The sequence below is a fragment of the Typopeltis vanoorti genome, chromosome 14, assembly GCF_054136105.1.
Source record: "Typopeltis vanoorti isolate ZY-2024b chromosome 14, IOZ_Tvanoo_1.0, whole genome shotgun sequence".
NCBI classification, from domain to species: domain Eukaryota; kingdom Metazoa; phylum Arthropoda; class Arachnida; order Uropygi; family Thelyphonidae; genus Typopeltis; species Typopeltis vanoorti.
Window position 1 is genome coordinate 63,847,225 of NC_143562.1, and position 19,204 is coordinate 63,866,428.

At 38.0% G+C, this 19,204-nt stretch overlaps 1 protein-coding gene across 1 annotated transcript in view; it reads right to left on the reverse strand.

Annotated features, from left to right (window-relative positions):
• The window catches only part of LOC150099545 (AN1-type zinc finger protein 4-like), a 167,729-nt gene that overhangs the window by 103,934 nt on the left and 44,591 nt on the right, over positions 1 to 19,204 (reverse strand). The window contains exon 3 of the mRNA XM_090403455.1: positions 17,420 to 17,474. Within this exon, the coding sequence (XP_090259581.1) occupies positions 17,420 to 17,474 (55 nt within the window). The remainder of the gene's footprint in view (positions 1 to 17,419; positions 17,475 to 19,204) is intronic.

Consider the following 19,204-nt stretch of genomic DNA (forward strand, 5'->3'; position numbering starts at 1 on the left):
CACATTAATTCTTCCTGACTCAATTCTGTTTCCTTTCCAATAGAAATAATAGTTAGATCCAGCGTCCTTAAGACAGATGAAACTTCCTAATCAGAGTTTTCTTGAACATTCCTTTAGAACGTAAATAGCAACTTCTTCTTTTATTCACTAATGCTTATTGACAGTCTTAACTCTCCCACTTTATCACAGTTCTACGATTCCCTTTTCGGAATCTACTATAAATCTTCCAATTAGTGTTTCCTTGAATATTCCTTTTAAAACGATCTATAGCAATATTTTCTTTTATTTATCAATACTCATTCCACTTTGAAACTTCATAGTTCCACGATTCCTTTTTCGGAATATACTATTAATTTTCTTCCGACTATCACATAAAAAAAAACTCAATTTCCTCTGAATCTAAATGTCTGCCGGCTTGTGTTCTTATTTCTTCTCGAACGCACTCTTGTTTTTTTTCTGTTACTTCGATACCGAAAGCTCTCCTTGTCAGCTGTCAATCACACATCAAACTTCTTGGCGAGCATGCGCACTCCATGAAACTGGCAAGCAAGAAACTAAATATAATGGCTGACACGTTGTCTCCGTTAGCGACAAGAGAATGTCTTCATAAAACACAATTTAATATTTTAAACTACAATAAAAATTGTTTCAAGTAACACAACTATTCAAAATCCGGTAAGTACATAAATTTTTAACTGCTTTACATATCACTTTGACAAAATAATTTCAATAACGGGCACATTACAAGTGTCGACAATGCGTGTTATGAAACCAAAACTAATAAACATACTAACATAAACCATTTGTAAAAATATTTAGAATTTTAAATTATGATTATTTTTACAATGCCATGTTGCAGGCCTATCAGTTCAGCAAATTGTTGATAAATTGGGCCATTCCAACTGAACAATCAGTGATACCATCAAGTTGATTTCCTGTGCTTCCATCTTGGTATCACTGATACCATACAGAGATGGAAGCACAGGAAGTCAACTGCAAGTGCTACCTGCAGTGGGCAATATCACACTCACCGAATGTGACCATAGGGTGCTATAAAAACTGCCATTCGTCAGCTGGCATGTTGAATACGAAGTTCCAGGCATCAATTGGAACACAAATTTGTACAAAAGCATTCAGAACGGAGGGTCCAAACATGAATTTCCAAGGCAGGACACAATATGCAAGTTCCACAATTATACAAACCAACATGCAGTGTTATCTTAGGGGAAACGGTCGTATTTTCAGGGAGCTCCCGAAAGCTAAGTACAATTTTGAATGGAAATTAGAATAAATGTTAAAAATCATAACGTAATATTGTCTAAATTTGGTAGCTTGTTGTGTCTGTGTGATTTTGGTGTAAATTCCGTAAATTAATTTAGTCTTTAACGATACGTTTCATATATTTGAATATGGCGCCAATGCGACGTAAGATAATGGCGTCCAAAAATACGACGCCATTGTTCAAAAACTGTAGTGTGAGAGAGTTTGTCCGGTGTGATGTGTGTGGAATGTATGCATTCCCAAATGAGTCTGGAGTATGGGTTGAAAGTGATAGTGGTGGGAGAATGTGTAGAAAGTGTATGCAAAGTGAGGAGTCGAAGTATGTGTCAGGTTGTGAGACAGTTATGGTCGAAGAAAGCCAGAATGCGAGTGAAAATAGTGGCTCGATAGGGAATTGCGGTGTACAAGATGGCAATGTGAGCGGTGATCTAAGAAAGAGTGAGAGCAATTATACAGAAAGAGAAAATGGTTTGAATGATAAAAAAAACGAGGAATTATTTGTAGGAAGTGAAATCGCTAGGCTGCGCGCAGTGATACAAGATGCGCAGCGGCAATTAGAGCACCTGCAAAACTCTTTCCAGAGTGATTCGGCTAACGGAAATAAACAGCGTGGGCGAGTTTCCGAAATGAAGGAGAGAGTATTGTATGGTGACTCGTTATTAAGAGGAGTAATAGATGGGAGTGTAACTAAATTGTACTTGCCGGGTGCGAAATTTAAGGATGTAAGCGAGAGCATTAGAGTGCAAAAACAGAGGGTGAAAGAAATAACAATTGTGGCTGGTACGAATGAATTGAAAGGTGATAAATTTTTTATGAGAGAGGACTTGAAAGTATTGTTAAAGGTACCGAAAGAAAAGAGTGACAGAGTTAGAATGGTGAGTCTGTTACCGCGGTATGACAGAGAGGAGTTTAGAAGGAGGGCCATAATCGCAAATGATATTATGCGCAGGTTATGCGGACGGTGTGGTGTGGAATTTGTGGACGTGTGGAATGAGTTTGATGGGCGAAAGGACTTATACAAGATGGATGGACTGCATTTGAATGGACTTGGTGTGCAGAGACTGGAAAAAGTGTTGCTGAATGAAGTGAAAATGGATGTGCAGAACCAGGGAAACTAGAACTACCAAGGAGGGGGGGAAGTGGATATCCGGACATCAGTGAGACAGTTGAGTGTAAAAATGTATATAATGTACCTGAGCCAGCAATAAGGACAAAAAATGGGAATGGGATATTTAGAATAACACATCAAGATAGGGGTGGGACAAAGGGAACACTGCAATTCATGTATACTAATGCCAGGAGCATTAGGAACAAGAAGGAAGTATTTTTGGCCTTGATTGGCTCTTCCTGGCCACAGGTTATTGGCATTAGTGAAACATGGCTGACGGAAGATGATATAGTTAGTGGGATAGAATGTGTAGGTTATAGTATGTTTAGGAGGGACAGAGAGAATAAAATTGGGGGAGGGGTGTTATTGATGATAGCTGATGAACTGCAGCCAAGGAGAATTGAAGTATTACAGGACAGTGAAAGGAGCTCATTTGAGGCTATTTGGTGTGAGATTGATACTGGCAGAATAAAATATACAGTTGGGTGCTGCTATAGACCAGGTGATGGAATAGATGGTGGAGATGGTATGCATAAACAAATTGATGAAATGAGTGGAAGGAGGGTAATTATTATGGGGGATTTCAACTATGGTAACATTGATTGGAAGGAGGAGAGGACACACGTGAGGAAGGAAATGGATTTTATTCAATTATTAAGGGATAACTATCTGAAACAGCATGTAATTGAAAATACTAGGGGTGTGAGAGTGCTTGACCTGGTAATAGTATCTGAGAATTTGACTGTAATGAATATGACCATGTTGCCACCTATTGGTGAGAGTGATCATAAGGTCTTGACCTGGGAGGTGGCTAAAGGTGTGAAATTTGTGATTAAGACAGGGCATATGTGGAATTACCGTGCTGGCAAGTATGACAAGCTTAGGAGATTGCTTGGATCAGTGCCATGGCATGTACAACTGCAAGGGCTGGACGTCGATAGAGCATGGGAAGTGATCAAAGAGCATTTACAAGAGGTTATGGCTGATTGTATACCTAAGGTCCGAATAGTGAAACAAGGAGGGGTTAAATGGATGAATAACACCATTAAGCTTGAGCTGCAAAAAAAGAAACAACTATGGAGGGAATTTAAAGAAAGGGGTGACCTGCAGGCACACGAACGGTATAAAGTACAGGCTAGAAGGGTAACGAGTGTGGTAAAAACAGCAAAAGCCGATTATGAAAGGAAACTAGCTATGCAAGCAAAAGAGAATCCCAAACAGTTCTTTCAATATGCTGCAAGCAAGAGAAAAACTGTACATGGCAAAATGATTTTAAGGAATGACGATGGTAAAGAGTTCACTGAACCAGTCGATATAGTGGAGTTACTGAGCGCGCACTTTGCAAAAGTATATCATCCAGGTGGTGACGTTGAAAAAATGAAGGAACCATTAGTTTATATGGGAATTGTGATGAATGAAGTGGAGGTGAATAGTCTATTACAGAACCTTAATGTGAATACATCTGTGGGATTGGATGGTATACCGGCACGGGTCTTGCATGAAGCGGCTAATGAATTATCAGTGCCCTTGACCATGTTGTTTAATCTGAGTCTCAGGTCTGGCTTAGTCCCGAAGGCGTGGAAAGAGGGGAAAATAGTTCCACTGCATAAAGGAGGATCCAAGACTATGGTTGCAAATTACCGACCGATCAGCATATCAGGAGTCGTTGTCAAGGTCTTGGAGAAAGTAGTCAAGGGAAAAATACAGGAATGGATTGATGAAAATGAGATACTGTACAGAGGACAGCATGGCTTTGTGAAGGGTAGATCATGCCTCAGTAACTTGCTCAAGTTTTATAACAGGGTGACGGCTGAACTGGATAAGGGAAATGGGTTTACAGTGATAATGCTGGACCTGGCAAAGGCGTTTGACAGGATACCACATGGAATTCTAATCCGTAAACTACAACATATGGGAATGGATATAGGGTTGGTGAGATGGATAGCTGGGTAGTTGATGGAGAGATATCAAAGAGTAGTTTATTCAGGAGTAGAGTCCAAAAAACGGCCTGTGACTAGTGGTGTGCCACAGGGTTCTGTTCTTGGACCACTGCTGTTTAATCTGTTCATTAACGATATAGGGAATGGTCTAAGTGGGACAGTTCATTTGTTCGCTGATGATGCAAAGTTGGGTAGGGCGATAGTGAATGCAGAAGATGTCAAAGTCTTGCAAGATGACTTAGATAGATTGGAGTTCTGGACTAAGGAGAATGGATGTCAATTTAATGTGACAAAATGTAAAGTTATGCAATTCAGAGTGAAAAGATTAGCAGCAGTATACCACATTGGTGGAACTGTACTCCAAGAGATTGATGAGGCCAGGGACTTGGGAGTGTTGGTGGATAGGGAGATGAAGTTTAGGGGGTACATTGCGAAAGTAGCTAAATCAGCTCATCAACTCACTTGGTTGTTGAAAAATACCTTGACGAGCAGAGAAAAACAAGTTATTGTACCTCTGTACCGAGCCCTGATAAGAGCTCATCTCGACTACTGTGCCCAGATTTGGTCACCTCGGTTCCTTCTTGATGGGGAGGAGGTTGAGAGGATCCAGAGGGGAGTGACTAAGATGATAGCAGGTCTATGGAATGCACCATATGAGAACAGGTTGAAGATTTGTGGGTTGCAGAAACTAGTTGATAGGCGAAAAAGGGGAGATATGATTGAGACATTCAAATTGCTAAAAGGATTCTATAGGATTAATTCAGATGATATTTTTGAGATCAGGACTGGTGGTGGGAGAACTAGGGGACACCCATGGAAGCTGGGCAAGAGCGTGGTTAGCAGGGGTGTTAGAGCTGGGTTCTTTACTTTTAGAGTGGTAAATGAGTGGAATAAGCTGCCAGAGTCTGTTGTGGGTGCTATGACAGTGAGCGAGTTCAAGGCAAGGTATGATAGATACTGTGAGAATGTTGAACAGCTGTGTGAACATGATGTTCAGGGCCTCCCTCGATGAGTCTAAGGACTCCTGGAGTAGCCCGTGGTAATAATAATAATAATAATAATAATCTTCACTGGTGCAAAAAGTGTGTACAGTGGGATATGGAAGCTTGAAAAACTATGTTATGGAGCGATGAAGGGCGTGGCAGATGCCCAATGAACATCTCTTATCAGAGTGTGTAACTCCAACTATGAAATTTGGAGTAAGTGGTGTAATGGTATGGTCCTGTTTTTCCTTCTTTGGCCTCGGATCTCTGTTTGTGGTGCCACGAACATTGACCTCAAGAAGTATCTGAACATTCTGGCCAATGCACCATGTCATAAAGCTGTAACTGCATGGTTTATGGACATGAATGTCACCACTTGACTGCCTCCACAGGAACCTGATCTCAATCCTACTGAACATGTGTGGAATGAACCGGAGTGTCAGGTGAGGTCAAGGGACGTCCACCCTACAAGAATCCAGGATCTCATTACATGCCTACAGGAAGAATAGTCCAAAATTTCCATTGATCACTATCATACTTGTGGAAAGTATGCCCCATAGAATTGCTGAAGTCATCACAGTGAAAGGAAATCCCACATCTCATTAAGGTGGGAACAATGAATGTTTGTTCCTCACACTATGGTGTCTGTTGACTTCTTTCCAAGCAGTGTACCTATTTGTTCTTGAAGTCAAGAACTCACATCAAGTGGAGGCAATTAGACATCTCAGGAGAGTCAGAGATTCACCGAGGGAGACTACACACACACGCCAGCTATCATACTTATTATTGAATTCATTCACACTGCTTGCACTCACAACATCCAATGGCAATCCATTTCAATCATGCACCACCTTATGAGTGAAAAATATAGCCCTCACCCCCTTCTTAGCAGTAATTCATTCTTAGCTTCCAAGGATGCCCTCTTGTCCTTTCTCCCCTCCATAAATTGAAAAATACTATCAAATGAAATCCTGTATGATCCTTTTAGAAGTTTGTAAGTCTCAATCATATCACCCCTCTTTCTCCTGTTTGCTCGTCTATAGTCTGCAAATTCTCAATCTGTCTTCATAATCAGTATTCCACAATCCTAATATCATTTTTAATGCTCTCCTTTGCACTCTCTCCAATATATCAGAATCACAATGGAAACTAGGAGACCAGACCTGTGCACAATAGTCCAAAGTGAGGTCTTATCAAGGCCTTGTAAAAAGGCAAAATGACATCCTTATCTTTACATGTGAATGTTCGTTTCAGCATTGCAATTATCTTTTGAGTTCTATTTGCAATCTTTGCCACATGGCTCCTGAACTTCAACTTCCTATCTACTGACACTCCAATTTCCCTAGCCTCATCAGTTTCTTCTAACATAATCCCACCAATATAATACAACACTGGATATCTAATCATGCCAAAGTGAATGACTTTACATTTACTGACATTGAACTGACCTCCATTTTCCCATGCCCACAATTTCAGCCTATTCAAATCATTCTACAAGTACTTCATATTAGCAGCACATCATCAGCAAATAGCTGTATGTCACTTGTCAAATCCTTCCCAATATCATTAATGTACAGATTGAATAACAGTGGACCAAGCACTGATTCTTGGTCAGTGCTTGGTCCACTTTTTGATATCTGTCAGTCAGCCATCCTCTTATCCATGCTATTCTATTAACTATATTCTATAACCAAACCCACATTTTCCAATTTATGCAACAGTCTACTATGCTGTATTCTGTGAAAAGCCTTAGCAAAATTCAAAAGTATCATGGTGTATCCATTCTCCTTGTCTAGTTCAATGGTAACATTGTTATAGAATGTGAGCAAGTTGCTAAAACATGACCTTCCCTCAGTAAACCCATGTTGCTCATTGCAAAGTAGAGATTCACTGTTAACCCATTTCTGAATGCGAGTCCTAACCAATTGTTCCAAAATCTTTACCAACACTCTTGAGATACTAATTGGTCAATAGTTGGATACATCAGTCTTTGCACCCTTGTGCAATGGAATTACCATACATTCTTTCCACTTCTGAAGAATCTTCCTTGTTCTGAGACTCATATTAAACAGTCTGGTCAAAGGAATAGCCAGTTCAGATGAACACTCTTTTAGCACTTATAAGCATTTTAGCATTCCATCAGTCCTTATTGGTTACTTATCCTGAAACCGGGTAAACCTGCTGAGGATCCAAAGAGCTACAGGCCTATAGCTCTCCTATGCACAACACTGAAGCTATATGAGAGGTTAATCTTGAACTGACTAAGTCCAGAAATAGAGAAAGTGCTGATAAAAGAACAGGCAGGATTTAGACCAGAAAGATCATGCACTGGACAAGTATTAAACTTAACACAGTTTATTGAGGACAGCTTTGAAAGGAGGTTAGCAACAGGAGCTGTATTTATAGATTTGACAGCAGCATATGACACAATAAATCTTAGAAAGCTTATAGTCAAAATTTACAGCAATACAAACAGCTATCGGTTAGTGGAGATATTTAGGTCGCTGCTGTTCAGCAGGAGATTCTTTGTTAATTTTCAAGGAAAAAAGAGCAGATGGCATATCCAGAAAAATGGTCTACCTCAGGGAAGTGTGCTATCTACCCTCCTCTTCAATATATATACACTAATGACCAACCTATAAACCCAGGGTCAAGAACCTTCTTATATGCAGATGACGGGGCAATAGCTTATCAAGCAAAATCCTTTGATGACTTTGAGAAGCAGCTCACACAAGAGCTAGAAACCCTTACAGTTTACTATAAGGAAAACCAACTGAAACCAAATCCCAGTAAAACCCAAATGTGTCTTTTCCATCTCAATAATAGGGAGGCGAGGAGAGAGTTGAATATAGAATGGAATGGTGTGAAACTGGTCAATTATCCAAATCCAACTTACCTAGGTGTTACACTAGATAGGACCCTAAATTATAAGCAACACATAGAGAAGACAGCAGCTAAAACTCAAACACGTAATAATATTCTGCACCGATTAACACCATCTTGGTGGGGTGCAAATCCACAAGTACTGCACACCTCTGCTTTTTGACAGCCAAGTATGCTAGCCCTGTTTGGATCATCACATGTCAAAATTATTGATAATGATCTTAATGAAACATGTTGGCACATTACTGGCTGCCTTAAGCCTACAAAAATTGACCATCTATACTCATTGTCTGGTATTGCACCTCTTCACATCAGAAGGACTACACAGAGTAGATATGAGTGGAAACAACAACTAAATAATGAATGGCATCCTTTGTATGGACAAGTTGCAGTAAATAAGAGGTTAAGATCAAGGAAAAGTTTTATTCACTCAGTGGAACTGTTGGTTGATTCCATAAAAGCTACAAGGTTAACAATGTGGCAAGAACAATCTCCAGAGGCTCTGAACTTAAACGAATCTCTTCCTTCCAGCTTACATCTTGACTGGCAAAGATGGAAGACATTGAATAGATTTCATTCCGGAATGGGCAGATCAAAGCAGAATATGGCTAGATAGGACTACACAGATAATGACAGCTGCTCATGTGGCGAAACACAAACCATGGATCATCTTCTGCAATGCTGCTTAATAGACATTAATAATATATGTACCCGAGAAGATTTAATGCAGTGTAACGAAACAGCTTTAAAGTATATTAGTCACTGGATGAGTAAAATTTGACATTTTATGTTTTTACTTAATATTTCATGCAAGTGGCATTTTTGTCTTTTAATGTATGTTTTTAATCCATATTCTTTTAATGTCTATTTCTTTAAATGTATGCGTTTAATCATTTATATGTAAGCTCTTACATTTTCTGTAGTTCGCACACAAAATAAATAAGTCCTTATTGGTGAATTTTTATTCAGTTTGTGCAACAGCTCTAATACCTCATCCTCATACACCCGAGTTTCTTCATCCAGTGAAGAAGTAGCAGTGAGCTCAATGTTGCGTACACCACATTGATAGCTTTTAAAAAAATGGGCACCATTAGGTGAACAACCTCTTCTGCATCTGTAACCCTCATGCCATCTACATTTAGAAGTTATTCTTTCATATTCATTCTTTCTTTTACTTGCAGCATATTGTGGGTTGTCTTTAGCACACAAAGCCAGTTTCTTTTCATACACAGACTTTGCTTTCCGTACAACAGTTGTGACTTTTCTAGCCTGCTGCTTATAATTTTCATAATGCACATGCTATTCCTTCGACATCATCCTTTCTTATGAATCTTTTGCTTAATAAGATTACACATCCATATGACTCCTACCCTATTTATTCTTCAAACTCTCGGGACACATTCTGATCTCGCATCGTATTGTTTAAATGCTTCCCATGCAATGTCAATATTCTTCCCATCCAGCAACTGATCCCATTCCACTGAACTTGGGATACTCCTCAGTTGGTCATCATTTCCTGCTTTGCAGTTTAGCATGTAACCTTTTCTGAATGGAACATTCATAAACTTAGTCACTTCCCAAGTGAGTACTGCATGATCACTGTCCAACTGGAGGCAGAATAGTTATGTCTTTAACTGAAACACCCTCTGACACTATAATTAAATCTTAACACTCTTTGACCACGAGTTCCTTCTGTCACATGCTGCTTGAGGAAGTTGCCCCGCAACAGCTCAATAAATGCATTTTCATTATTTTCATGAGATTTTACTGCTACCCAATCAATATTTGGATAAAGTCACCCACTACGATTACTCTTTTTGCACTCATCTTTTCAATTTGATGATGCATTTCTTCATCACTAGCAACCGATCCACCAGGTCTGTATCAACACCCGCACTATGTAACTGATCTTGTTAGAGTCCACCTCACACTAGATGGCTTCAAACTCACTGTCACATGAAAAATTGTTACTAGTATTGCAGTCATAGATCTCAACTCTAACTGGATTCAAGACATTTGATATCATTAGCAGCACATCCCCTTCTCACCTATCCTGTCTATCCTTCCTAAAAATACCGTACCCTTGACACTCGATACCAGTTAGTATGTCTGATTCTGTTAGTCAGGTCTCACTAATGCCTACAATCTGAGGTCCCAACATATTTACTAAGGCAACAAACTCTATCTCTTTGTTTCTGATACTCCTAGCATTAGTGTACAGATATAATAATCTACGTGCATGTTCTTTTGTATACGCTTGTCTGCAGTCCACATAACACAGTTGGACAACTTGCAGATCTCTATTCTTCTCTAGTGCCTTATACATGTAGACATCTTTGCACACATTTGATGGGTCTGAATCAGACAAACACAAAGTTGAAATCATTCTCTCCTTGTCAACATTTCCACGACAAAGTCCATTCCTGTCATTAACACAAGTTATATAACATTGTCACTCTTATACTCACATTTTCACTATTCCTCCCTTTATAATTTAGTTTTAGGTCTCATACCAGTTATTGTTTTTCTAGACTCCTAATACCAGTTGTTCAACAGGTGTGCCCAATAGTTTAGAAAAATTAAAGTTCAATGTGTTTAAAGATCTGATAAGTGACTTCCAAATGTCACACAAAATCATCCTTTGATTTCTGTTGAGAGTCCTTGTGGATTACTACTGTAGCTTCTTTGATGTTGCAGGCACTGAAGTTGTCTACTATGTACGGCATGGAGCTTTTGTTCCATTTAATGTTGTGGTGAGTGTGGGAAAAATGGAATGCCAGACCTAAGCTGTCTTCTCTGTAGTTATTGACATCTCCAACATGCACCTTTTGTCTTATTTCTAAACTTCTCAATGTTTGTCCTATGCAATTAAAGCCACAAGAACATGGAATATTGTAAACTCCAGGATGTTTGTTGAAAGGACTGTGATACTTTAACAGACTCTGTACCATCATAATGGGTTTGAAGGCCACTCTAATGTCATAAGATTTCAGGAGATTTGCAATAAAAGGAATGGAAACTAAGGCTCTGTAATGAATATCATAGATCTGTTGTGGAGAGGGATTACAGAATAGTGTATTCTTTGTGCCATTTTTTTAAGATATCCATTGATGATCAATAGTTGGAGAATAGAATGTAATTCTTCTGTTAGTGTTCCTTCATCTCTTATAATAGAGATAGCCCTCTTTTTCAGCATACATACAATAACTAATTTTTGGTTATTGTACATAACATTGAAATATGGTGCAACAAGGAGAAATAAGTTGGCTTACGGTACACACCAAGAGAAATGCCTCCGTCTGCTTTTTTCGAAATTAGAATGTCTAGAAAAGGTTTAAATAGTTGAGAGATGTCCTGTGATTATCTATAAGTACAATAACTTCATCCACAGGAACATTTGTGAATAGCAATACGATATCCATACTAGCTAGAATGTCTGTTGGTGAGACAGAAATTCTATTTTTCTACAAAGTATTTTTGATGTAGGTGTCCATGTATCAAATATGCTCCTTTAGAAGATCAGCAAGATGTTTAGATAACAAATAAGTAGGCGAGCTAATACCATCTACGATCAGTCAAAAAAGGAATATTAATCTTGAGTACTTCTCGGGTGTTCCATATAAACATGGAGTTAAGGGATGCATGGATTTCAATCTTTTCTAAGATCCGTAGATCATGTCAGTCATGTTGTGTAAAAGGTTATTGGTTTCTTCATGGTTTGTTCAAGTAGGGTCATATTCTAATGGAGTGTAAGTAGAGGTGTCAGAAGGTAGAATTGAAATTTTGGACATATAATCAGTTGTATTCAAGATCACAGTTGAATTGCCTTTATCAGCCTTAAGTATTATAATATCTTTATTCTTCTTTAAATTTGAAAGTGCTCTTTTTTCAAAGGAGCTGATATTCTTTTTAGGAGAATGAGAAGACGAGAGAAAAATCGCAGTGTTTAATCTAATGTCATTTACAATGGGTTGAGGTGAAAGTAAAGGGCCTTTTCTAAATTGCAAATGATATCTATTTTAGGAATGTGCTCTGGTGTGACTGCAAAACTGAACCCTTTCTTTAAAATGCTAGCTTCTGCTATGTCAAGTTGTGATCAGAAAAGTTAAATAGTACCTTTTCATTGGGTAGGGTCTCTTGATTCTAAAATCTTCTCGTATAAAGAGATTGTATGGAGATTCGTTAGTACGAGGAGTGATAGTAGAGAATTTGACAAAATCGTAGCAACCTGGTGCGACCATAAAGGACGTAAGTGAGTCTACTAGGGAGCAAAAGCAAAGGTGAAAGAAATGATAGCGGTGGCAGGTACAAACGATTTGAAAGGAAATAAAATGGGAATGATAGAGGACCTGAAGGAATTGTTCGAGGTAACAAAAGAGAAGAGTGAGAGAGTTAGGATGATTAGTCTTTATCAGCGGTATACCAGTGAAGAGTATCGAAGGAGGGCCATAATTGCAAATGACTTTATGCGTGGGTTATGCAGGATGAGTGGTATGGAATTTTTGGACATGTGGAGTGAGTTCGATAGGCGAAAGAATCTACATAAGATGGATGGTTTGCATTTGAATGGATTCGGTGTAAGGAGACTTAAAAAAGCGTTGTTGAATGAAGTGGATGTGCAGAATCAGGGAAACTAGATTTATTGAGGGGGGGGGAGTATGCAGACTTTAGGGAGGCAGTTGAGTGTATGAATGAGTATAATATACCTGAACGAATAAGAAGGACAACAAAACAAAATAGGATAGTTAGCATAAGGAATCAAGGTAGGGATGGGGATAACTAGGGTCTGCAATTCATGTATACTAATGCTAGGAGTATTAGGAACAAGAAGGAAGAATTTTTGGCCTTGGTTGGCACTTCCACACCACAGGTTATTGGGATTAGTGAAACATGGCTGACTGAAGATGATATAGCTAGTGGGATTGAATGTGAGGGGTATAGTGTGTTCAGGAATGACAGGGAGAATAAAATGGGGGGAAGGAGTATTACTGATGATAGCTGATGAGCTGCAGCCAAGGAGAATAGAAGTTGAATTGCAGGATAGAGAAAAGAGCACATTTGAGGCCCTTTGGTGTGAGATTGAGGCTAGCAGAACAAAATATACAATTGAGTGCTGCTATAGACCAGGTGATGGAAAAGATTGTGGAGATAGTATGCATAAGCAAATAGAAGAAATGAGTGGAAGGAGGGTAATTATTATAGGAGATTTCAACTATGGCAGCACTGATTGGAGCACTGATTAAGGGATAACTGTCTGCGACAGCATGTAATGGAAAATACTAGAGGCCAGAGAGTGCTTGACCTAGTAATTGCATCTGAGGATTTGACTGTAACGAATATGACCACATTGTCGCCAATTAGTGAGAGTGATCATAGGGTCTTGACTTGGGAGGTGGCTAAAGGTGTGGAATTTACAATTAAGACAGGGTACATGTGGAATTATCGGGCTGGTAAGTATGACAAGCTTAGGAGTTTGATTGGTTCAGTACCATGGCATATAAAACTGCAAGGGCTGGATGTTGATAGTGCATGGGAGGCGGTTAAAAAGTGTTTGCAGGAGGCAATGGCTGACTGCATACCTAGAGTCTGAATAATAAATCAAGTAGGGATTAAATGGATGAATAATACCATTAAGCTTGAGCTGCAAAAAAAGAAACAACTGTCGAGGGAATTTAAGGAGAAAGGTGAAGTGCAGGCACATGAACGGTATAAAGCCCAGGCCAGAAGGTTAACAAGGGTGGTAAGAAAAGCAAAAGCGGATTATGAAAGAACATTAACCATGCAATCTAAAGAGAATCGCAAACAGTTTTTTCGATATGTTGCAAGTAAAAGAAAAAATGTATACGGCAGATTGATTTTAAAGAATACCGATGGCAGGGAGGTAACCGAATCAGTTGATATAGTAGAATTACTGAGTGAGCACTTTGCAAGAGTATATCATCCAGGTGGTGACATTGCAGAAATGGAAGAACCAACAGCTTATACAGGAATTATGGTGAATGAAGTGGAGGTGAATAGCCTATTGCAAAACCTCAATGTCAATTCATCTGCAGGATTGGATGGTATACTAGCTCGTGTTGTACGAGAAACGGCTAAAGAATTGTCAGTGCCTTTGACCATTTTGTTTAATTTGAGTCTCGGGTCTGGGTTAGTCCCAAGGGAGTGGAAAGAGGGAAAAATAGTTCCACTGCATAAAAGAGGTTACAAGACTGCTGTTGAAAATTACCGGCCGATCAGCATATCAGGAATTGTTGTCAAGGTCTTGGAGAAAATAGTCAAGAGGAAAATACAATATTGGATAGATGAAAATGGGATACTGTATTGGGGACAGCATGGTTTTGTGAAGGGTAGATCATGCTTTAGTAACTTGCTCATGTTGTATAACACAGTGACGGCTGAACTGGATAAGGGTAACGGGTTTACAGTGATTCTACTGCACTTTGCTAAAGCCTTTGATAGGATACCAAATGGAATTCTAATCAATAAACTGCAGCAAATGAGAATGGATATAGGGTTGGTGAGATGGATAGGAGGGTGGTTGATGGAGAGATATCAGAGAGTGGTTTACTCAGGAGTAGAATCCAAAAGATGGCCTGTGACTAGTGGTGTGCCGCAGGGTTCTGTTCTTGGACCACTACTGTTTAATTTGTTCATGAACGATATAGGAAAGGATCTGAGAGGACCTGTGCATCTGTTTTCGGATGATGCAAAGTTAGGTAGAGCAATTAGTGAATGCTCAGAATGTCAAAATTTTGCAGTATCATTTGGATAGTTTGGAGGACTGGCTAAGGAGAATGGATGTCAATTTAATGTGACTAAATGTAAGGTTTTGCATTTTGGGGTGAAAAGATTAGCAGCAGTATATCACATTGGTGGAACTGTACTCCATGAGATTGACGAGACCAGGGATTTGGGAGTGTTGTTGGATAGGGAGTTGAAGTTTAGGGGACACATCGCAAAAGTGGCAAAATCAGCTCATCAAATCACGTGGTTGCTGAAAAACACTTTAAACGAGCAGAGACAAACAGGTTATTATTCCTCTGTATCGAGCCTTGATAAGACCCCACCTAGACTACTATGCCCAGATATGGGTGCCAGGGTTTCTTCTCGATGGGGAGGAGGTGGGGAGTATCGAGAGACGAGTGACCAAGATAATAGCAGGACTATGGAATGAACCTTATGAGAACAGGTTGAAGATGTGTGGGTTGCAGAAATTGGTTGATAGGCAGAAAAGGGGTATATGATTGAGACATTCAAATTACTGAAGGGTTTCTATAAGGTTAATTCAGAGGATATTTTTAAGAATAGGATTGGTAGTGGGAGGACTAGGGGCCATCCATGGAAGCTTGGTAAGAGTGTGGTTAGCAAGGGTGTTAGAGTAATTTTTTTACTTGGAGAGTGGTAAATGAGTGGAATAAGCTGCCAGAGTCTGTTGTGGGTGCCATGACTGTAAATGAGTTCAAGGTGAAGTATGATAGATACTGTGTGAATGTTGAATAGTTGTTCTCGACATGATGTTGGGCCTCCCTCGATGAGTCTAAGGACTCCTTGGAGCTGCCCGTAATAATAATAATAATAATAAAGCATTAAATTTTTTGATATGCCTGTATTTGGAGGTTAGATAAGTTTTGTTGTCAGTAGCATTGATTATATTATCTATGTAGTTAGATAGAGTGCAGTGCAAATCAAGACACAATGAATCAACTTGATTCAGTGCATACCTTGTGGATTGTATTCTCTCATGTAACATAGCTAATGATGCTTTTCAACAGATCTGTTTAGCTCTTCTAGAATGAAAATGTTCTTTGAAAAGTAAAAACTTTGAAATTATATTCAGATTTTTTGAGCACAAAATAATGAATTTTTAATAAATCAATTCCCATTCAATTTTTTCTAGATTTAAGATGACGGTATGAAATCTGTTACACTTGCCAAAGTCACAAGAACACTCTCAACAGAAACTAAGGAATGATTTTGTGTGACATTTGGAAGAAGTCACTTATCAGATCTTTAAACACACTGGACTTTAATTTTTCTGCAAACTATTGAGCACACCTGCTGAACAATGACTGACCATGTGCCAGCTTCCACACTCAACATGTTTCTGTTTTACTTGTATTTTTGTGTAACGGTTCCTACACATTTGGTGTTTTTTAGTTATGTAATGATATTAAACACTTGTCGTATACTTGTGTGTTCATCCTAATCCAGAGGAAGCCACTAGCCTAATTGCCAAACTAGGTTTTATTAAATAATTACTACAACCTATAAACTCAATGTCAGTTTTTTTTTATTACATTAGTTTTCAAGTGATTATACTTTTTCCTGGCATGAATCTTTTTTGTTGTTCACTTATATGGTATTTAATTCTAGAAAACATTATATTTTTATTATTTTCAATAGTATTTTTGAAGCATGGGATGATATTAATTGTTCTAAAATCTTTACATTCTACTGCATTAATCTATTTTGATATCAGAATGCAAATAGATTTTATGAAGTCTTCTGGTAGTTTGCATGTATCATATATATTCTGTATTATTTCTATTAAAATATCTGTTCATTTTCCCCGTCTTTTATTAACTCAGCTGAAATTCCATCACATCCTGTCATTTGACCATTAGGTAGTTCTTTTATTGCACTTACTATTTCTTCTTTAAGAATACTTGGATTATTTGAGTTAACACTGAACATAGCTTTGCCAGGCCCATGGGCATTATACAGTTCTATTAGGTATTACTTCCATCTTTGTATCTTGCCTTCTGGATTTATAACAACTGGATAATTCAGAGATCAACATGAACTCACACATCTTATTTCCTTTCTATATACTATTTTAAAACTACTGCCTTATGATTTTTTGTGAAAAAGTTCACAAAACAGTGAATTTTTTAATACATCAACCCCCCCCCCTTCAAATTTGCATATGATTTTTTATACTATCTTTCACAGTTACAAAAAGAAAGTTCTTGATAATTATGAAAAATTATTGTGAAGGTGAAATAGTTACTATGGTTATTATGATTGTTGTAGTTACTATCAGTTAACTCCTGCTGAATATGATGAAACTAATAATAGATATTATAACCATATACAAGTACATCCATTCTGAAGAAATTTCCTTGGATTGAAAAGGAAGTTTCTAAAATTTGTGAGAAACCATTTAGACAATTGTAATACTACTAGCAGAGATTTAAAATGTGAGAGGAAGACTTTAAGCAAACCTTTTTCCTTCAACATAATCAGCCAAGTCTTGGAGATGCCTGTTTTCAATAGGAGCTGGAAAAAAAAAATCTTTTAAACATACTGTTAGCTATTAACTTCTAACAAATGATACTAAATCATTCTAGTTCATACAATATTTTTATAATCTAGCAACCTCAGCCAACACAAAAGTTCTGCATTAGGTCAATTCAAAGCAATATCACATGTTAAATAATGATAATTAACTCATCCAGAGAAGGTTCCATTACACACTCATAATTAAATTCCTGTCGTATCTTTCTTTGAATACAATTAATGAAAATGCACTCATAACATCTAACAGCAGCTCATTTCACACACTCCCCATGTGCCCACATCCATATTCAACTTTCAGGGATGACCCTGAGTTCTACTCCACCAGTTATAAGCTGCAAAATCTGACTTGTATCTATGCTGCAAAATTACTTTATTAACTTGTATGTTTTTATCATTAATTCTTCTTTGTCATCTACTCATCACATGCACAATTCCAGGGTTCAGTTTCCAACTCGGTTACTTGCTGCTGGATCTTCAAGACTATCTTCCCATATCCTTGGAATCCAAATAACCATATCTGGACACAGTAGCCAGACATGATCTTATCAAAACCTTATAAAGTGGGAGAATAACTTCTTTTTTCTTATAAGTTAGTGTTCTCTTTAACAGTGCGGCTATCTAAGGCGATAACTTTACCAACTTTATCTCACTGTCCACAATAATCCCCAAGTTCTAGCTTACTGACTACTTGCAGCAATTTTCCATTAATATAATACTCTACCTGCAATGCCCTCCATTCAAAATGCATAATCTTACACTTGGCAACACTGAATTCACATTCACTGTCATTTGCAGATGCAAGCAGTCTATTCAAATCAACTGCTGGAATTCCATATTAGTCATGTCTCTAAATTCTATAATACTAAATGCTTCCCAATTTAGTATTATACACAGATAACTGGACATCCTAAATAACACTAATATACAAGTTAAACAACAATGGCCTGAATACAAAATCCTGAGATATACCACTAGTCATCCTCCTTCCCCAAACTTAGCTCTTCCATACATCACTTTCTGATACCTGTTAATCAGCTACTTTCATATCCATTTCACAAGTTTATTTTGCACCTTCATTCCTTTGGATTTTATAAACTCTGTCATGATACAACCATCTCCCAATATCTAACTCAGCTGTCACTATATTAGAGAGCATGGTCAGATTGCTAATGCAAGACCATCTTTAATAAGCCATGCTCTTCTCTACAAAAAATCATGGTGCATTCTACCTACCTTTAGATGCAATTTTCAACCAGCTTTAGTACCCATAATAACATCCCATACAATCAACTGTTATATTCAAATCAAGCTCTTGTAACAGCCTATATAGTAAATGTAAAACAGTTATAGTAAATGCCTATAACTCATCTACCTCAATTCTGTTGTCCAGTTCCCTCTGGACATCCAGGTTGTTCATCACCAACCTAGAGTTAAGTTCAGCAAAAGTCTGGTAATAAACTCAGAAGTATCCAAATGGGGAGAAAAAGGATATATTTATTGGAAACAACCATCACAGCAAGATTTGAAATAACAGATATATTAAATGTTGCCATTTGGAATGTTAGAAACTTAACAAGAAAAGAAACAGAATTCAACAAACAGTCAAAAGAGAAAAAAGATAAATATAACAGCAATATTATTATCATTATTATTCCCGATTTTCATGGAGTCAAAGGTTCATTTTAGACAACCTTACACCGTTGTTTCAG